A 23,158-nucleotide genomic window follows, 5' to 3' on the forward strand; every position below is an offset into this window, starting at 1 on the left:
ATTACATCAACTTCCAATAAAGTTTTTCGATAAAATTCGCTTTAAAATGAAATAATTTCATTCCAATTTAATATTATCGACAAATATTTTCCAAAAAAATTATAATGTAATCTATCACACACAAATAATATAAGTGATAGACATTTATTCTAGTGAAGATTATCTGAATCATGAAGAACAAGTTACTACGAAAGTAGTAGCAATAATACAAACCGGTATGGCCTTCCCCCAGACATGTTGTACCTGGAAAAGGAAAAGCTTGTTTATTTTCATAATGATAGTTTCATTCACCATTGCATATAAGGCTAGCTACACACACATCAATTTTTGTTCGTAGGATTTTATTCCGTCCTCATGAATTTCATTAGATTGAACCATAGCCACCTCTAATACAAGGCCGCGGCCTACGATATTGCAACGTCGCAGTGTAGGCCTAGAATCCAATACATGATTGGTGAAAAAGATCAGCTGGTATTTTTTGAAATCTTTTTCACTAATCATGTATAAGATTGTAGGCCTACACTGTAACGTTGAAACATCGTAGGCTGCGGCCGTGTATTAGAGGTGGTTATGATTGAATAGATGATGTTTGTCAATTTCTATTAAATCTGAGACGGCAAAATACAATATGAACAGAAATCGATGTGTGTGTAACAGGTTTATAGAGTTTAAGAAGCACTCATTCTGTAGCATATACAAATTCAATCTCAAAGTGGATTTCTGAAATCTATCCATTGAAATATTATGCGATCCTTAAAAAAGTGAGTCACACGCTTCAAATTGAAACATGCAAACATAACACAAATAATTATTATAGTGACTGCATTTTGATAGTAATTTGACCGGATTCTTTTATAGACAAGGATCCCCAACTTTATCGAGTAGTTGAAATCTCTGGATAATTTTTTTTTAATTTGTGTAAAATCAGGGCTAATTATTTTTATACATGGAATAACATTATAGAACCCATTTTTGAAAAGTAACTGATATGAAATATCATGTTCACTATCTGTTAATTTATGTCAAGTTGATTACTTTTCATAAGAGGGAATTATAATGTTATTTTGCTCTCGATAATAAAAATTATATTATTGATCCAAGAACTTTGATCTATTGGTTGAGGTTGAACTGATCTGATAATTCTCATAGATTAAAACCCATGAATGATGACGAATTTTGTTCATTTTTGGAGCAATTGATGGAGTCAGATTCATGCATGGGTATCATACAACCGTTATAACATAACGGTAGAACATCATCGGTATAATACAAAGCCCTATAGACTAATTTCTATAGAAAATTGAATTGAGCTATTTAGAAGATTCTCATGAGCATTTACTTTCTCAGCACCCAGCAAGGAGTGATTCAAGAATCAAGAATCAAGATTCAAGAATCAAGAATCAAGAATCAAGAATCAAGAATCAAGAATCAAGAATCAAGAATCAAGAATCAAGAATCAAGAATCAAGAATCAAGAATCAAGAATCAAGAATCAAGAATCAGAATCAAGAATCAAGAATCAAGAATCAAGAATCAAGAATCAAGAATCAAGAATCAGAATCAAGAATCAAATCAAGAATCAAGAATCAAGAATCAAGAATCAAGAATCAAGAATCAAGAATCAAGAATCAAGAATCAAGAATCAAGATCAAGAATCAAGAATCAGATCAAGAATCAAGAATCAAGAATCAAGAATCAAGAATCAAGAATCAAGAATCAAGAATCAAGAATCAAGAATCAAGAATCAAGAATCAAGAATCAAGAATCAAGAATCAAGAATCAAGAATCAAGAATCAAGAATCAAGAATCAAGAATCAAGAATCAAGAATCAAGAATCAAGAATCAAGAATCAAGAATCAAGAATCAAGAATCAAGAATCAAGAATCAAGAATCAAGAATTAAGAATCAAGAATCAAGAATCAAGAATCAATAATCAATAATCAATAATCAAGAATCATGAATCATGAATCAAGAATCAAAAATCAGGAATCGAGAATTAAGACGTTAATTATGATTAATCCAACTATAATAATATAATTATTATCAAGGAAAGAACTGGCTTATACACACGTATGGATAGAGAATTCACGAATGACGCATCATCACGTCTCAACTACTGGACTGATTAACTTGAAATTTCGCATATAGATTCTTAATTTACCTAGGATGGTTATAGGCCTACTTCTAATTCTTCAAGATTTCAGTGGGTCAAGTTTTTAGTTGGACACTTGCGGTGCACGGGTTACTGGCTAGTTGTAAATATTCTGCTGTTGTAAATATGAACGATATAGTCTATTCTGTATTTCAAACGTATTGTTTACTATTATAAAATCTCCATGGTTTTGGAAGATCTTCGTAACATGATTATGATTTTATTCATTCAGAATGCATGGAGAGATGAAAGGAGGCTTTAAGCACAGGATAAGGTAACCAAAGAATTCTCCACTTATGATGATGATATTGTTCACTCAAACTAGCAATTAATATGTTTTGTAATATATGGAAATTTTTAAACATAGTTTGGAGTGAAAATCTTCCGAATCAATTAATAAATTCGCGTTATTTCCACCAGTGTATTTAGGTATGCACATGATTTTGTATTGTATGGAATATGCTTCTCCTGGAATCAATATACAGAAGAGAAAAACCATGAGTTTCTACACTGGTAGTGGAAAGAATTCAAACACATTTTCACAAAAGTAGCTTTCTCTCTTTTTCATTTTATACATCGTCTCATCATTCACTCTCTCTATCCTCTCTCACTCTCTCTCATCTGGCTATCACATTTTAGGGAGGGGCGTTCCCCAGGGGTCTGTACTTGGGCCTCTTTTGTTCAGTATATATATAAATGATGTAACCAATATCTTCAGATTCTCCAAACAGCACCTATATGCCGATGACCTGCAATTGTACATCCACTTTGACTTGAACGACTTTACTGCTACAGTTGACAATATGAATAGTGAACTTGAGACTCTTACGGACTGGACTTTGAAACATGGACTTAGAATTAATGAAACGAAATCCAAGGCAATAATTATTGGCTACACTAAACTCATGACTCGCCGAGGTTTCAGCTTTGATAATGGACCATACATCAAAATAAACGACATAAATTTCAATTACAGTGACTTTGTTACAAATCTGGGACTGACAATAGACAAAACACTCGACTGGACGAAACAAATCAACACCACCTGTAATAAGGTATTTGCAGGTATCCACTCGCTTAAGAAAATTAGTGACTTCATTCCGCTTCATGTGAAAGTGATGCTGGTTAAGTCATTAATTTTCCCATACTTCTCTTACGGTGACATTGTGATCAATGACATGACTGTGGCCTTGTCTGAGCGACTGCAGAGGGCTCAGAACTATTGCATCCGGTTCATCTTCAATCTAAGAAGAGATGATCATATCACCCCATTTTTCCAGCAACTACATGTGCCAAAACTCAAGAAAATGAGGGAGTACCACATTCTGATGCTGCTTCATGACCTTTTGCATGTAAAAACCCCAGGTTATTTGGCACATAAATTTGTTTTTATTGGAGATCGTAGTGTGAGAGGTACCAGGCAGGGCTCCCAACTATTGGTTATTCCAAATCATAGAACATCTATGTATAATAAATCATTCCATGTATCAGCTTGTCGGATCTGGAATCTGTTGCCTCCAACTGTGAAGAGTATTGGCGATCGAGCTCTGTTTGGCGCGGCAGTATTGAATTGGCTGGGATCTGGTGGCGCAGATTAGGCTTGGGTCGGGTTCAGCTTTATTTTTATTGTCTATTTACATTGTATCAATCTACATGAATTTAACTCATTTCCACCTTTTATGCAGCTACAGATACAAAAATATTTCATCTTAATATATTGTTTTGATAATTATTATACTTTGTAAAATCTTTATTTTTAGGGTTGTTTTGTGTGCATGTGTGAGTGAATGGCAACTTGATTATATCTTCATTTCTGATAGGTTTTCCTATAGATTTATCTAGTGGAATTTGAAATATTGTTTCCAATTGTATAAATAAATAAAGTTTAAAATTATCTTTTATTATATGTTATTGTATTTCGATTAATAGTTTTATTTACTTATATATTAATCTTATGTAATCTTATTACATAATATGTAATCTATTTTTTGTTCTGTTCTTATGTAAATTTGTCTTCTTTTGTAAAGGGTTGTGTGGCAGAGAGGACCAGGAGTCCTAATTCCGCCCTAATAAAGGCATATAATCAATCAATCAATCAATCTCTCTGTTAATGGGAAGGATATTTTATATCCTTCTTGGAGAATCGACAATTATTTGTTGAAACACCGCCGATTTATGAAGTTACATCACATTATTATATTATCGTTATTCTAATTGCATTCAATCTTTATTCTCATTGATTAATTATTTATACTTTGTAAAATTCGTCGAACAACTAGCGCATTATCGTCATTTAATGTAGATTAGTGTATGAGCCAGTAATTATTGTAACATACATAAATAATGAAATCTTATCTAATCTAATCTTATCTTTTGCAGGTAAACAGCTTCATCAATCTTCCAACGTCCCATCTACAATCAATCCACAAACTACAATAGACTAAGTAAACATAGATCTGTGATACTGCAAAACAGGTATGATTCTATTACCACAGAGAAAATATAACTCAAGCATGGAGCCGGAACAGCATTTTTTCTATCTTGAAAATTTATACATTTTCTGTAGCATAAGATAGTTGCTTATTATTATAATATTTGATACAGAGTGTTTTAGAAGTAGTGTCGAAAATATTAGAATATTGTTCCTGCATGATAAGAGACTACAAGTCGTATTTGAAGTGTCCAAAACTCAGCAGTTATCCTTATAGCTGCCATTTTGTTTTTTTCACTTGAGAATTTTTATTTCAAGGAGGAAATGTTGTATTGATCTAAAATTTGGCATGGATATTTATGCTATAAAGACTGAACTTTAAAAATTGAATAGGAAATTTTCTATGTGAATTTTTCAAAATGACAGCCATTTTAAATTTTTGATATCAAATTCCACGAAATCCGTTCACTTCATAGAAAATTCACTACAGAAAAAAGATAGAAAATTTCATCAAGATTTCACGGTTACCTCATTTATTGAGATTGGTTGGAGAATAACAGAGAAATTAATTATTTTCGTACTGCATACATGCACAAAACGAACAAGATCATCTGAAAAACATTGTAAAATCAGCTGTATGGCCATATGGAGCCACATCGAGTTCCGAAGGTCTATCTTGAATACAATTGGAATAATTAAAATTTTTATATTGATGTTCAAATGATGAAAAATGATCAGGCATGAAGTAAGAAAATAATCAATTTCTCTGTTATTTTTCGACCAATCTCAATAAATGAGGTATCCTTGAAATCTTGATAAAATTTGCTATTTTTTTTGTCTTTTGTAAATTTGACGCGTCCACACTGGCCACGGGCAAACATTGTTTGTCAAACATAATAAATTTGCCCAAACTTTTTTAACGAACATGTTTGTCGAACATTTGCTCAGTGTGGATCCGGCTTCACATTATTATGCATCTACTTGGATAGGCGGAGCTTTGGATACATCAATGTCTATTATTCGGGAAGAATATTCAAAATATCCTTCCCATTAACTCTCTACAAACGTTGATTGATTGATTGAGTACTTTATTCATGTAGATTTCAATATATACTGGCTTTCACACTTATATACAATAGCTTACAATACAGCAAAATTATAGATGAATTTACATAATATAGACTAAGAAAATAATTTGAACTGTATATATGATATGGAAAAAGCAATAATTTGGAATAACTATAGATACGGTAGTCTAATATTTGTATGACATTGTTACATACAATAATATTATGAAAACACTTCATTCACATGGGCTACTTTTAAAATTAATAAAATAATATAAAAATCTTAAAGCACCCTTTATTTAAAAAAAAACTTTAAAATAGTTAATATAACCTGACGATGGTGTGATCACCGGAAGTAGTTGTTAAACTATTTCAAAGTTCTTTTTGAAATAAAGGGTGCTTTGAGATTTTCTATTATTTTATCAATACAATATTATTCTCAACTATGAATGATTGAAAAGGAACATCAGGCTTGAAGCCCAAAACTGTTCCTTTCCCAAAAAATTTGGATAAAAATTGTCCGAAAATAGGTTATGCTTACACGTTACACTTCATTACATATTGTTGTGCATCTTCATGGATTGGCGGAGTTTTGGACATATCAATATCCATTCTTCGAAAAGAATATTCAAAATATCCTTCTCATTAACTCTCTACAAAGTTTGATGAGAGGGTGAGAGGTGACACACTATTACAAGGTTAATTAATTTGTGAGTCATAGGTGAATGTATTTCGCAGATATTGTATGTGGATCTCCCAGGGGAACTATTACACGATATCATCCAGCCATAAGTGACATCCAAGTCTTGAACTTAGTGTGTTATCGGCATTGGAAGTCGAGATGTGGGGTTGCAGACTTGGAGAAGCACTCTGAGAAACGAAACAGTCGTCCTTTGCCAGGGTAACCGCGGGTTAATTTGAATACAGGGTGTGACCTGAATAGGTGGTGCATGGTGGCGTGAAGACAAACTGCCTTCATTATTATGAATGCATGCTATCAGAATCGCACGTTTCGAGGTTGGGTTGCCGGCAGCAAAGAGATTGGCTTGACAATATGCAAAGCATGCCGCGAGCCTCGGCGGAGATAATATCGTTTTACGGCCCTTTGATTTGCATTGTTGGCTCTCTTGCTCAGGGAATTGTACTTGCTTGTAGTATACCCGAAGCCAACTCTATCACAAATGCATTCTGAATCATTCAAAGTAATAATTCTCAATTTCGATCTTTAAATAAAACTGATGTTGAGTCTAAAGTGATTGGTGTGCAACTTTGATCCAATCGTAGATGGAATTCGATCTTGAACATTTATAAAATGGATTGCCAATTCTATCACGAATGCATCTATATACAGTAGAACGTCAATAATCCGGATTAATTGGGACCGGACCCCATCCGGATTATCAAATTATCCGGATTATCGAAATTACGTTAAAAAAACGGTCAGTAAGCACTATTCAAGAAACAAAGCTGTTAAAATAATTGCATATACAGTATTCAATTATTGGTAGGTAGAGTATAAGGTATATATACATTAAAAACACGTTTTTAAAGCACTGTATCGTATTTTATCCACAGCAACATGTATGCAACGCACAGTAAAAGCACCAGACACTACATATTCCAGAAGGTACGGAAATTTTATTTCTTGCCAGAGACAAGAGGATTATTGATGGTCCGGATTTTCGACGTCCGAATCATCGACGTTTTACTGTATATATAATAGCGAAATGGCACTCACTGACTGACTGACTGACTGACTCACTCACTCACTCACTCACTCGCAGAACTAGAAATCTACCAGACCAATAACGTTCAAATTTGGTAGGTATCTTCAGTTAGTCCTTTAGAGGCGCACTAAGAACGGATTTGGAAAAATTTCCAAAGATACGCCCACAATCAGCGTTTTTCAGCGTTTTCTCAGCTCTATCGAGAATAAATGAAAAGAAAATGTTCAAATTCAGTACAGAAGCTCAGCTAGGGTTTAAATAATGTTGTGTTAGGAAGAATTTGAAATAACGTCAAAGATACGCCCAAAATTAGCGTTTTTTTTGCGTTTTCTCAGTTCTTTTATCAAGTAATAGACAGAAAATGTTCAAATTTGGTACAGAGGTTTAACTAGGGTCTGAAAATTTATTGATGAGATGACTTTGATATTTCATCAAAGATACGCCCAAAATCAGCGTTTTTCTCAGCTTTTCTGTGTTTTCTCAGTACTTTGACTTTCTGATAGAATGAAGCATGCTCAAATGAAAAATGCAGGCGAGCGAAGCTCGGACGATCCAGTCGGGGGTCCAGGGGGCGAAGCTCCCTCGCTAGACGGATATGGCGAGCGAATCGAGCCGGACGGCTAGTTCTGAGTAATTTTAAATTTCGATCTCTGAATAGAACTGATATCGAGTCTAAAGTGATTAGGGCAACATTGATCCAATCGTAGATTGCGTTCGAACTTGGACATCTCTAAACTGGATTGCCAAATCCCAAATCACAAATGCATTCTGAATAATTTTGAGTAATTTCAAATTTTGAGTTCCAACAAGAGCTTGAGTCGAGATCTTAAATGATTTATGCAACATTGTGATCCAATCATAGATTGAGTACGATGTTGAAAATTTTTCAACTGGATTTTTACCATCAAATCAAATCACTGAACATCATTATAATGACAATATTTATGGAAAAAATGTTGAATACAAAAAAATATATTAAATACCATTAGGATAGAATATCCTATTATATTGAGCGAGCTATTTCTGTAGACTATTTATATATCTGGTTATTTTTATATCTGTTTATTTTCATATCTGGCTATTTTTATACTTGGTTATTGATGTTTTACGGTTCTTGAAGACGGCTCTAACGATTTCTACGAAATTTGGAACATAGTAGGTTCATGATATAAAGATTCGATTGCACTAAGTCTCATTCTTTGGAAAACTAGCTGAACGACATTGAATGGATAATTCATCCTTAGAAAACAGATGATAATTTCGTCGATAACAGAAGATACGTGTCCCTGTGTGGGAGAGAGACAGAATTATTTCCAGCTGTGTAATCATAATCAATCAGCGAGAAATTTTATCTAGCTAGACAATTCAATCGATTTTATCTACATAATCTGATTTGTTGACATGACATGATAATCCTCCTAAACTGGAGTATATCATAATTTTCAAAGTTGATCATTATTTGACAATTTCAAGTGAGTGTTCTTTTGTTATTCAATTTGGTCTGTATATAATCTTAATTATAAATTTTTTGTTTTCAAATTTCTGAACAGAAAATTGAGCCTGAATTCAAGTGTATGGAACATAACCTACTTCTGGACAATTTACTCACACAACTTTCCTTGCCATTATGAAAATTGATCACCTGACGCTAGTGTTCACGCGCATCTCGAGTCTACTATTCAAAGATCTAAGCCAGCTGGTGACAGGACAATAACGCTGCAGACGTACGAAGTCTGCTATCTCTCCATAGTGAATGATTTTATAGAATCAACAGTTGCCAACAGTTTGCAATTGAATAATCACATTTTCTTGAATTTCGAGATTATTTTCAATTTTAGGTTAAAATGTTACTTGACAGACTGTAGAGATTCTCATGCTCAATCTTTCCCACTAGAAATGCTTCGTTTGAATTATATCTGAGACCTGATAATTGGAAATATTGAATCAAGCTTTGCATGGATTGGGCGGGCGCGTGTCCGGTAGTACAAGATGTTTCAGAGATACGGGAAATTTTGAAAGTTTAATAATTTCAAGAAAAACAAATCTTCAAATAAAGTTTTTCATATCATTGAATAATTGAAATAATGCCATTTTAGAATAAAAAATGCCGTAACATTTATTTTTTGAAGATGACATCTTGCAGGTAAGTTCCTTTTCTACGCAAACATTCCTGTAGTCTCTTCATCACATTGTTCATGGTTTGACGTAACATTACAACTGGAATTCAAAATCGCTTCTCGAATCTTGGCCTTCAATTCTGTAACAACGAAAGAATTGAAAGCAATTATTCCAGAAGCCATTTCAAATTCCAGTTGTAATGTTACGTCAAACCATGCATTGACAATAAATCATAAAATAAATGTTACGGTATTATTACGGTACGTTACAGGTTTTTCCCATGTGAGGAACCTTCTTCAAGTTTTTTATATGTATATTCTGTATTGTTAGTATTTCCTAAGAAGAAGAATAAAGATAATTTCAATTTCAATTTATTCTAAAATGGAATTATTTTTACTTACGAATGATATGAAAAACTTTATTTAAAGATCTGTTTTTCTTAAAATTATTCAACTTTCAGAATTCCCCGTTTCTCTGGAACATTCTGTATATAGGAGGTCCTGGTTGAATGCTACAGTTTCATGAAAATGCTTGAATATGTAGAGATGTGGAAATTAAAGGCCAGTTATTTTGATACTCACATATAGAAAATGAATGAGGAAAATGACTAGCTTCCACGACAAGTCTCTCATGTCACTGTTGGAAGATGAAAACTTCATTCACTGCTCGCTCTCTCCACTTATAAAGTGGGACGAAGTATTGTTGAATCTACTCAAGGTGAAATCATAATTGAAGTTTGAGATCAATGTTGAATCTACACTTTATTGAAACAAAGAAAGTATGTGATCTGGCTCAAGCTCTGCGTGGAGTATTTGGAGATATTAATCAAATATTTGTATAAGAGGAGTGAGAAATGGAGAGCAATTATTAAATTTGCCAGAGGATCTTTTGTTTATTTTTCTTTCGTTTTCCCTCGGTTTTTCCTTTTCTATCTCAGTCTATTCTCCTCCTCTCTCTTCAACAACACAATTTTACAATTCTTCTCCAATAACTAAACTACCTCATAATATATTTCTCCTCTTCTTTCTATTATTCATACCACGTTCTATCTTTCTTTATCTTCTCACTCTCTCTCTCTCTTTCTCTCTCTCCTCTCTCTTATCTATAGTTATTATATCACAAATTTTTTTTTCATATCATATAAAGTTCAATAATTATTTTCTTAGTCTATATTATGTTAATTCATCTATAATTTTGCTGTATTGTAAGCTATTGTATATAAGTGTATAAGCCGGTATATATTGTAATCTACATGAATAAAGTACTCAATCAATCAATTTCTCTCTTTCTCTCGCCAATTCATGTAGATGCATAACAATATAATTATCTATAGTTATTATATTACAAATTGCTTTTTCATATCATATACAGTTCAATAATTATTGTCTTAGTCTATATTATGTAGATTCATCTATAATTTTGCTGTATTGTAGGCCATTGTATATACGTGTATGAGCCATAATATATTTTAATCTACATAAATAAAGTACTCAATCAATCAATCTCTCTTACGTAATATACATGAATAAAGAAATCTAATCTAATCTAATCTGATCTCGTGTGCCGTGGGTCGTGTGTTATGGGGGGGGGGATATTTTATATCCTTCTTAGAGAATCGACAATTATTTATTGAAACACCGCAGATTCATGAAGTTACATCACATTATTATATTATCGTTATTCTAATTGCATTCCATATTTTATTCTCATTGATTGATTATTTATACCTTGTAAAATTCGTTGAATGATATTACCATTACTGTCATTTTAATGTGGAATCAAATGAAATTAAAAAATTCTTTATTAGGCGGAGTTAGGACTGAATTAGTTATCAGACTGAATCAGAATGTGAATTAGTGTATAAGCCAGTAAATATTGTAACATACATAAATGAAGATATCTAATCTCAATTTTTCCCACATTTCATCCTGTTCCCATCATCTTCTTTCACGTCATGCTCTTCTTCTTCATGTTGTCATTCTTCCTTGATATTCTTCTACATCAACTTCACTATCTCCTTCCAGCTCCTTATCCTCTCCTTCTTCCTCTTCTTCTAGTCCTTCTCTCCCACTTGTCCTATTTCCTCTCTACACACTACAGTCCAAAACTTATTTTTATCCCTATTTCATGAAATCAATCGTCAAAATAAAGGTTATCTGAAATTTTTCACTATTTTCCACATTGAAACAAAACACTAAATACATTTTTATTACTATACTTTATTTCAAACTTTACTTCATTCTACGTATTCGTCATATGTCATTTTTCCTTATTTCCCCTCATCCAGCTCTCACATTTTCGTTCTCAGTCTTTTAAATTCTCCGATCAGATGCTTCTTGCTTCATTTCTGTTCATCCTCAGTGTATTGTAGTGTACAGTTAGAATAACAGAATCCATATCATGAACTTGTATGTTCTTTTCACAGCTCGGTTGACATAGGTGTGTAGAGTTTGCATCCCATGTCGTTACGAATAGTCAAGAACAACATTTCCTCTTGAAAATAATTGTGCTGTTTGTATTTCAAACACCATCAAGGTGAATATCTTGATGCTGTTTGTTTTGAAAGTTCTGATTTGTTTTCCAAGGTGATTGTTCCGACCTTGACATCTTCTCAAGTTGTAACTCATGGATTCAATAAGTGATAAGTTCACTCTCGAATAATGAATTCAATATAAGTGATGAATTCGGTCTCAACTTATGAATTCAATAATAGTCCCGTCAATATAGACATAAAAAAGGGGGTGTGCTTGCAATTTATATTGTGGTTCTGATTTTCTGATGAATATTATTTGGGTACATAAGAGAAGTCCAGAACAAATTTCTCCATGCAAAATTTCCTTGTGCTAGATACAGGGTGGGCAAAAAACCTCGTATTCTCAGCTCATTTTCCCGTTTTCAGCTATTTCTGCCAAATATCGTAATCGGACAGAAACATTTGCCCCTGCCTTTTCCTGGATCATAAAATTCTGAATAGAATGAGATCATTCGGAACTCTCTATCTCCAATCAGTACTGAGTCATGATTTTTCAAAAATGAGTGAAATTTGAAGAAAAAATCAATTTTGATGAATTTTAGTTTTTGATCAACAATATCTTCCGATTGTTACCATTTTGATGTATGATTCAAAATCCCCCTAGGCGTATTCTTGTGCTCTACAATCTGAGATCAGGTAGAGCGCTCTATCTGAGGGCTCTATCTCATATAGATTTCCAGGTACACCTGACAGCAATGCTCCTAGTATTGTGAAAAACCGCTAATTTTCAGCTTCAACCATCATCACCAACTACATTGTCCTCACATTGATATTTCGCACAATGACATAGGTTAATGAGATTATGTTCTATGAGAATCACTCGTTAGATGCACTTCATTTCAGTATTTCTTAGTGGAGAGGCGCACTTAAGGACACCTCAAGGATCAAAATTTCAAACACTTATAACTTATGACACAATGCTCAGATTTTATCGTACTACACTTCATTCTTCTCGGCTCATCAAGGCGGTCCAAAATCGTGCATCAGAAGTCAAATTCGGTCAAAAAATGGAAAATTTATTGTTGAGTGTACTTAAGCCCATATTCCAATACACAAATAAACCTACTATGTTGTGAATTTCGTGATATTCGTTTAAGCCGTTTTTGAGATCTAGTGAAATACAAACATATAAACATCTAGACATCTAAACTTCCAAACATCTAAAAATCTAAACATCTAGACTTCCAAACATCTAAAAATCTGAACATATGAACATAAATTGCTCGTTTAATAGTATAGGATACTTGTACAGGAATGGTGAGCTACAAATTCAGCATCAGCTGATGGAAAGCGAAATCACGTTTTAGTGGCGCATAAGTCTGCACCTCTTGGTGAAGAATATATTGTAAGGAAGCTATCACACGAGTCAGAACCTGTGGGCAGGATCCTCTGAGCAAGTTGGCTTTCACCGTGACTGCTCTTATATTCTATTATCATATACTATAATATATAAATAGAATTGTAGTATTATATACTATAATTATATACTAGTAGGAAACCCGTGCTCCGCATGGGTCTATTTTGGAACTTGACAAACTGAAAACTTGACGTAATGGAATGTTGAAATTTCTTAAAAAATATTCTTGATGAAGAATTGATTATGAGCCTCCAATCATCCTCGGTTAATTTACAATCTATATGGAAAATTTCAAGATAATCAGTCTAGTAGTTGAGACGTGGTGATGCTTCAAACACAATTTCTCTGTATGATCCAGTTAGGTGTATGATCCAGTTCTTTCCTTCATTAAAGTATAGATTAAATTAATCTTTATTATATTAAAGCTACAAATATCAAAAAATTAACAGCCAATACGGCTTGTTCGCTCGAATCAGTTGAACAACACACTGGAAATCTCAAAACCTGTTAGATAACCATATTTATTTATTTATTTATTCATTTATCACATTGTGTACAATAATACCATAGAGAAACGATAGCATAGTAGATATCCCATGGTATAGGGCGTTTATGTCGCAAGTTCTACTGTTATCCCAAGCCGATAGTTCACATAGTTCTTTGCTATGCAGCTGTGTGACGCTGGTAGTCTCTCAAAATGTGCCATTCATACACTATCACCCCAACAAAACAGTAAAAATTTATAATAATCGACAGTAATCGGCTTGAGATAACAGTAAAAGTTGCGACATAAATTCCCTATACCATGGGATATCTACTTACGCTATTGTTTCTCTATGATAATATTTAACATAAGGAAAGGCACAACAGGCTCATGCCCAAAACTGTCCCATTTCCAATTTATACTATTACTATAAACTAACCTAATCTTAGAGTGTGTCATCACCTAAATATGGAGAAAATAACACAAGGACTACCTTATTATTTCATCTACCAATGTTATTACTTCAGTGTTATTTTTATCGTTGATAGATAAACACACTGGAAGCTATGAGGAAACCGAATTCAACAGAATAACTGTCAAGAGAACTGAATAATTTCCAAGTCTTGTCACAAACAGAGAGTCTGCAGCCAACATTTCAATTTATTTTTGTAACACTCATGACAACATTTCTGACATTTCGAGTGCGGAATGATCTTCCTGAATTTTTGTGGAGATTATAAAATTTTTGAAGTATAGGAAATCAGAAAAAATTCAGTGTTCTGTCAGCTGCCTTTCAAGTCTGTAGCGGCTGTTCCATAATAGTGACAGACAACCCGTATGTCCTTTCAATGTACTCATGTGAACAGAGAAGGACAAATAGAAAAGGTTTTGGAGAGACTGAAACAGGAATACGGAAGAGGGTAGAATTTATTCACTGTTGAGTTGCGTTTGAAATTAATCTGTTTGTTAGTCATACTCTTCCGAGAAATATATAATTGTTGAATCGAGGTACAGTGGAACTCAAATTATCCGAGCTTCGTTTATCCGGATCACCGATCATTCGATTAGCTTTCAATGTAAGCTGAATTTCCGCGAATTTCAAATATGTTCAAGAAGCATCAAGTCTTCTCTAGCAAAGATATGTTATATTGGAGTATAATTATTATTTAACGAAAATCCTAAATAAATGCTGGAAATCACCCCGAAGACCTCTGCTACTGAGACATTGACAACAGGGTTAACAGTTAGATGGAAATTCGATGAGAACTACTATCCAAAAATTATTTGCCAAATTCTCATCGAATTTCCATCTAGCTGTTAACCCTGTTGTCAATGTCTGTAGTAGCAGAAGTCTTCGGGGTGATTTGCAGCATTTATTCAGGATTTTCGTTGAATAATAATTATATGTTAATTAGAATTTGAATAAATGCATTCTCTATTTAATTCCATCTGTTATATTGAAGTATTTCACCGGTTATAATTGAGGTAAATGATACTATAACAATATTTATCGGATTGAGTTTTTCTCACCAAGTTTCCATTATTCTCGGAATTCGTCTTTAATCATATGAATACTTTGATTAACAGAATGATGTCTGTTCTCAACTAATCCGGTTAAATGAGATTCTGTTGTACCTGTATTCCCATGATAAAGAGCTGGTTTTGAATTTATTAATTATTCTCATCACTCTCATGAAAAATTAAATAGAATCATCTTGATTCAAAATTAATAATTCACATGTAATCCTATACTAGTAGTTCTGCGAACAGTAGACCTCGCTCATGAATACAACTTTCAAATTGATGTGAAGGGCCATTATGATAGTACAATATATTGTGAAGATTAAGCAATGTCATCTATTATTTTTTTCCATTGAAAATGCTAGTAACAATGTTTCCAGGGACATCGGACTTATAAGTTTCTTTGGAGGAAGTACTTTCACATTTCACAATATTAACCTATATTACAACTTTTTTAATAATTGATTATAAGATATTGATTGGTCAACTGACGGAGAAATGGAATATGCAGTAGGCAATTTATAAGATGAATCGTCTCACAGACGATAGTGAGACAGAAAATGATTCTACATTAGATAGGTTTGTTGGTGTCAATGACAGGAGGTTGCTAATCATGGTTTTAATTTTGATGAAATGTGGTTCTAATGTCATGGCATGTTATGATATGCAGAATGTTAAATGCTCACAGCTCGGTTTCAGATATCATACTAAAAAGAAAAACAAAAGCTAATAGTTTTCCAGACACTATTAGTCTATGGAACAGGGAAATTTCGTGTTGAAAAGGGAAAAAATTGTGGAGTAAAGAGAGACGTTTTCTACAATTGATAAATACAGCACACTTTAGAGCAGCACTAGTTCTATTATAAAAAATGAGAGCAAATGTTCTTACTTATATTTATTTTGGGAAAGATTTACTCTTAACATATTGTAAATACAATGATCTTTCATTTTTAAAAGAATAAAAATTGCTGTATCTTGCAAAATAACGACGCTAGATACGGATAAGTAACTTTCTGGAAGGAGGTTTGTCTGCGGTTTATCAAATTACAAAAAAACCGGAGGTCTTATCAAAATACGTTACACACACGTTTCTGCGCCTTGTTTCAAAGAACTTGTATACCAAATTTTATCCAAATCGGACAGTAACTGCGACCGTAACTGCGGTACAAACAAACAAACAGACAAAAGCCGATCGAGTCGAAACTGAGACCTCAGCTTCGCTTCGGTCAACTATTAAACGAGCTACTTCTGTTTATATGCTCAAATGTTTAAATGTTTGTTCTTCCCCGGATCTCGGAAAAGGCACTAACGAATCTTACGAGATTCAGAACATAGTAGGTTCAAAATATGAAGATTCGATAGCACTATGTCTCATCCTTGGGAAAACTCGCTGAAGGACATTAAAAGGATAATTATTATTCATCCTTGGAGAAACAGCTGATAATAATTATTTCGTCATCTGTTTGTGATGGAAGTGAGTGGGCAAGTTCATGTGTGTAGGACTGTCTCAAAATTATGACTCATCTGTTGAACTTTTGTAATAATTTCAATCAGGTACTTAGTGCCGGTTACAAAAAAGCCGGGTTATTTTCAATCCTGATTAATTCCAGTAGATCCATCTTTTTGAATTGTTTTTTCTGATTTGGTGCACGTGAAGTTAATGAGGATTAAAATTTAACTGGCTTCTGTGCAACTGGGCCTTTGTGAGGGAAATTTTTGCATTCCTCTGGGAATTGATCTCAATTTACTGTGATTAGATAGAACATTTCTGTATGAATGTTATCATGATTCCTCTTTTCGTAATACATTTTCATGTTTTGTACTCCAGAGCGAAAAGCTCGGTCACCGATATTTAATTATTATTCTCATCATTCTCCTGGAAAATTAAATGGAATCATATTGATTCAAAATCAATAGTTTACATGTAATTTTGGTCTAAAATTCTATAAAAAATGTACACCTGGAAGACTAACCTTAAATTGGACTGTTCATTACCTAAATATGTAAAACAAATAACACTAGGACTACCTTATTATTCTATCTACCAATGTTATTACATCAGTATCATTTTTATTAAATGATAGAGAAGAAATCAAAGTTTCTTTTCCTTTGTCTTTGTTTGATTTATCTATCAACCCACTAGTCAAAAATCAGTTATCAGAGATGCTATTGCTATTTCACTTATGAAATAATTGTATTCTGTTAATCTATTTCTCTGGGAATTTTTGACTCGACTCGATTGAATATAATCATTCTATTCTATTTGTTATTAGATTAAATCAAATTCAAAATTTCTAGTCTATTTATTTGTGGACTGAAAAGTGGACTCAAATCAATTCAAGTGGATAGCATAACCTATAATTTTTATTCATTCATAACTCTACCTTCATTGTATTATCATTCATCCCATCATCATCACCTAGGCTCAAAATACTTCTAGAAAGTTGCCTTTGTAGAATAATAAGAAAAAAATGAAAATAAGAAAAAATATATATAGATCACAAATATAAAGAAAATAAAAATCTCAGTAGTCAATGACTTGAAAATGGCATAAATGACCGAAACATGTTCTGATGAAATATTTTAAAAAAAGGGTACTGAGATTTTTATTTTCTTTATATTTATATTACAAGTAGCCCTATACAGAAAAGAGATAAATAGATCACAAATTCGTCAACCATAACAGATTCAGTTAAGATAAGATAAGATATAAGTTTATTCAACACAGTTAATCATATGTAATACAATAAACAGTTGAACATCGTCATAGAGATTCAATTAATACAATGCGCTTATACTTTGTATTTATACGATAATTTGTAAGTGCTAATATAAAACTTGTAAGTGCCAATATCTACTAGCTATCACAGAAATCTATAACTCTACTGTAGTAGGCCTTCTCAGCAAGAAAGATGTATAAACAACTCTTTTGAAAATGCTTATCGACTTAGATTTCAGCTCTGCAGACAATTTGTTGTATAATTTAGAACCAATATAAGAAGGTACTTTCTCATACAGTTTCAACCTAGGCTGTCTCAAAGCTATATTGTTTCTACTTCTGGTGTTATGATCGTGTACTTCTGCATTTGTGACTAGTTTCGAGATATGTTTATGAGTAAAAATTAATAAATTGTATATGTAGATAGAAGGTAAGGTGAGGACATTCAAAGAGACAAATGCCTCTCTACAAGACTCATTATACTTAAGACCATGTATCGTACAGCTCTTTTTTGCAGTTTAGAAATAGTTCTCGTTCTCCATAGCACCGATAAACGAGGGAATGTTTTGTAGAATCACATTGGTTATCACAATCTAAAACATAGCAAACTAAATCTCTATAATTGAGTTAGCTGTATCATAATATTAATCATTGAACCTTATTCTCCAAGAATAGAATATAATCCTGCAGACTCGACTACTGCAAGAGGAAATATAAAAACTGGGTAAAAAACTTCGGCAAAGTTTTCAAATTGAAGTTTGCTCTGACTGGAAGCTAGCAGTGTGAATGTCACTTTCTTACCAACTTACAAAAAGTAGCTCACCTGTACTGTTCTCTAGAAACGTAACTGTGGCTTTCCACCGACTTCTCACATGAATCTTCTCTCCACTTTTTCAAGATTTCTCTTCTGATTTTCGACAAAGTTCACTTCTCCAGTTCATATATCATACATGCTATTCTAAATTTTATTGAACGTCTTTATTCATCAAATACATTCAATACATTCAAGTTTACAATATTTCACTCCATTGAAGTAGCTTTGATCCATCAATTGGCTTCTCCAACCCAGGTTGCTGGTCAAGGATATTGACAGTCCGGGTTCTGTAGCTTTGCGGAGGGCCACAAAACTTCAATACTGCCTGTTCAAAAACATCGAACATTATTGAAGATGTATTTTTCCATAAGGAACAAATTCTCTTTTCTATCTTCTTAAAAGCAACGTGTTGCATCCTAAACGATACACTGGGAGCTTCAATGTATCTTTCCATAAGCAAAATATGCTCTTCTGTATCTTCTCAAATGCAAAGTTTTGTATCCGAAAAGATAAACAAAAAGGAGCTTTTTGGAGTTACGTCCATTCAGCACAACACAGCCTACCAGCCACATTAGTTCAACATGCTCTTTCCATTATTGGTGATATGTTGCAACTCTCTCATTTATTATGAATATCTGTGTGCAGGGAGCTAGGGCTCCATGTAGGGATCTAGGGTCTCTGAAGCTTGATTTTTTTGCAGAGCCGTGAATATTACCACGTGAATCATACCTAGCCTATATGCCGTTTCAAAGTCACCTAAGGAAAATCTACAGGACGCGTATTGTAGTGGGATAAAGATCATGTATTTCATAAGTTCAAATGATCAGTTCAATGAGATGATAATATGCATCACTTACGCTTTGAATTATTTTTCCTCATAAGATTTCCATCAATGCAAGTGAGAGAGAATAATTCAAAATGGAATTTGCATGATTCAAGTTCATAATGCCACTGAAATATGTTCCTATATTACAGGGGCTACAAGCATCTTGAACAAAATATCATGAGGATATGCAGGGCCACGTTTATACTTCCGCGCCTGAGCCTAGTAAAAAATGGCCGCCGTGATTGATGTACTTATAGGAATTGACACTTGGAGAAAAAAGATTGTCCCTATTTGAGATGGTCGAAGTTTGTCTAAATCTCAGTTCCTGTTCGAAATAATAATGCCAGCCACCAACTGTAGTGACCATTTTGTTGTAGGTGAGAGCCCGATTCATAGGAGTACCTGAAAAAGTATTATTTTCAGTAAGGAGAGAAAACCTCAGAAGAAGAAGGATTTCTTTTGATTCAGCCATGTACCATTCGAACTTTGTACTGTAAATCAGCTGATTCAAAGATTATAATCAACTCACTCATCTCTCAAATTCACTGTCATTTAGTCCTGTTGACTTCTTGAATTGGAAAGATGAGTTGAGGTAGATACTTCAAGCTCATTCACAGAAATTCTCTTTTCAGAAGCTTTCAGTTCAACCCTCACTCCTCGTGTTTATAGATATGTATCTTATACTTCAGAGATAATGGTACCTTTCTTCACTGTCGGCTCACTCTAAAACCACATTTTTCTGACTTATGAAGAATTCTTTCAACTCCACAATTTCTGTAATCTGAAGTGAAGGACGGCATGATAACGAGGGCAATTGAGGAACCAAATGAGCTTACCATTCAAACTCTTTTCGCCGTTGATCTCCAACTGCTTTATCCCTCCTATAGTCAAAGAATGAGATAAAAGTTTGTTCAGCATTTCAAAATAACCTGGCTTGTACTAGAAAGGAAGAGGTCCAGCAAACAAGTGACCAAGTTCCAAGACTAATTGGTCCATCGTGGTTTGTTGCTTGAATTGAGATTTCCCAGGCGAATTTTTTCTATATTCTCAAGGTGTGTACAGATATACGCGCCGCGAGCATGAGCAATTCACTTTCAATCAGCTGATGCCAAGCTTTTTATATCAGCTGTATCTTACCGTTTCTGTAAAAATACAGATATTGTCAGCTGATTAAAAGTGAATTGCTCATGTTCGCGGCGCGTATATCTGTACACACCTTTAGAAGCAACGTGTTGCATGCGAAAAGATTAACAATGAGCTTTTTGGAGTTTTTTTAGAACAACACAGCCTATCAGCTGAGATTCATTCAACATGCTCTTTCCATTGTTGGTGATATGTTGCATTCCTCTTATTCATTAGGAATCTATGTGTGTAGGGAGCTTCCTCCATATAGGGATCCAGGGATCTCTGAATAGTCTGAATACTGATGTTTTCGCAAAGCCGTGAATATTACCTCGTGAACCTATACCTTGCCTATAATATCCTATTATATTAATTATTAAGCGAGCAATTTCTGTATTAATATATCTCGTTATTTTTTATCTGGTTATTTATGTTTTACGGATCTCGAAAACGGCTCTAACGATTTTTACGAAATTTGGAACATAGTAGGTTTATGAAGGTTCGATTGCACTAGGTCTCATTCTTCGGAAAACTCGATGAACGACATTAACAGGATAATTCATCTTAGGAAAACAGATGATAATTTCGTCGTCTCTGGAAAAAAGAAGATGCGTGTGCCTGTGTGGGAGAGAGACAGACTCAATTCCAGCTGTATAATCATAATCAATCAGCGAGAAATTTTATCTAGCTAGACAATTTAATATTTGATCAACATAATCTGATTTGATGACATGACATGATGATCCTCCTAAACTGGAGTATATTAAATTTTCAAAGTTGATCATTATTCGACAATTTCAAGTAATTAGTGAGTGTTATTTTGTTATTCAATTTGGTTTGTATATAATCTGAATTATAATTTTTTTTGTTTTCAAATTTTTGCACAGAAATTGAACCTGAATTCAAGTGTATGGAATATAACCCACTTTTTGGACTATTTATAGTGTATAAATCGAAATTCGGGAAAGGATCAGTTTTGAGCTGTTCCTGTTAGTACTTCCCCAATCATTTTAAAGAATTGTGTTCGGTTTATGAAAAGTCAATAAATAACGAGCGAAGCTCGGTGCTCCGATATTATAAATGATAAAGGAAAGATATTATAGTTCACGAAGTAATATTCACGGCTTTGCGAAATCATCATTATTCAGAGGTCCCTAGATCTCCATATGGAGGAAGCTCCCTATAAACATACTAGTAGTTCTGTGAACAGTAGACCTCACGCAGTATTCTCATCCACAAGTACATGATTGAAATTATAGACCTTATGGAAAATACAGCAATAGACTGGCTTCTCCACACATCTGTGTAATCACTTATCAGCTGAATTATGATGAATAATTCTATAGTCTAATATTGGCGTATGAAGGAAGCTCCTTTTTCCTTTTTTTTATTTTATCCTTGAAATGCAAAATTTCCAAAAACCTTGTATATACGTCGACGCGCAATTAAAAAAGGAACATACCTGTCAAATTTCATGAAAATATATTACCGCGTTTCGCCGTCAATGCGCAACATATAAACATATGAACATTTATACATTCAAACATTCAAGCATTCAAACATTCAAACATTCAAACATTCAAACATTCAAACATTCAAACATTCAAACATTCAAACATTCAAACATTCAAACATTCAAACATTCAAACATTCAAACATTCAAACATTCAAACATTCAAACATTCAAACATTCAAACATTCAACATTCAACATTCAAACATTCAAACATTCAAACATTCAAACATTCAAACATTCAAACATTCAAACATTCAAACATTCAAACATTCAAACATTCAAACATTCAAACATTCAAACATTCAAACATTCACACATTAAAACATTCAAACATTCAAACATTCAAACTCTCAAACATTCAAACATTTAAACATCAAGAAAAATATCATAGAGAAACAATAGCGTACGTAGATATCCCATGGTATAGGGCGTTTATGTCGCAACTTTTACTGTTATCTCAAGCCGATTACTGTCTATTATTGTCGATTTTTACTGTTTTGACCGGGTAAGAGTGTATGAACGGCACAATGTGAGAGACTACCAGCGTCATAAAGCTTCACAGGAAAGAACTACGTGGACTGTCAGTTTGAAATAACAGTAAAAGTTGCGACATAAACGCCCTATACCATGGGATATCTACTTATACTATTGGTTCTCTATGGTGATCTCACGGCTTTGCGAAACAGTATTCGGAGTTCTGAGATATTATGCCGTTTCAAAGTCATGAAGGCAAAGCTACAGGACGCCTACTACCATAGCCACCTCTAATAGAA

At 33.5% G+C, this 23,158-nt stretch overlaps 2 protein-coding genes across 5 annotated transcripts in view; one reads left to right on the plus strand and one right to left on the minus strand.

The window, feature by feature from the left end:
- Positions 1-10,191, minus strand: part of LOC111057328 (location of vulva defective 1) — an 82,419-nt gene extending 72,228 nt beyond the window's left edge. For all 4 annotated transcript variants that reach the window (XM_039435798.1, XM_039435795.1, XM_039435797.1 and 1 more), the window contains exons 1-2: positions 10,076-10,191; positions 214-243 (exon numbers count right to left, since the gene is read on the minus strand). In XM_039435798.1, the coding sequence (XP_039291732.1) occupies positions 214-243; positions 10,076-10,153 (108 nt within the window). In that variant the 5' untranslated portion in view covers positions 10,154-10,191. The remainder of the gene's footprint in view (positions 1-213; positions 244-10,075) is intronic.
- LOC111052333 (zwei Ig domain protein zig-8) overlaps positions 1-23,158 on the plus strand; it is a 740,160-nt gene that overhangs the window by 183,183 nt on the left and 533,819 nt on the right. The window lies entirely within an intron of this gene.

The sequence above is a fragment of the Nilaparvata lugens genome, chromosome 9, assembly GCF_014356525.2.
Source record: "Nilaparvata lugens isolate BPH chromosome 9, ASM1435652v1, whole genome shotgun sequence".
NCBI classification, from domain to species: Eukaryota; Metazoa; Arthropoda; class Insecta; order Hemiptera; family Delphacidae; genus Nilaparvata; species Nilaparvata lugens.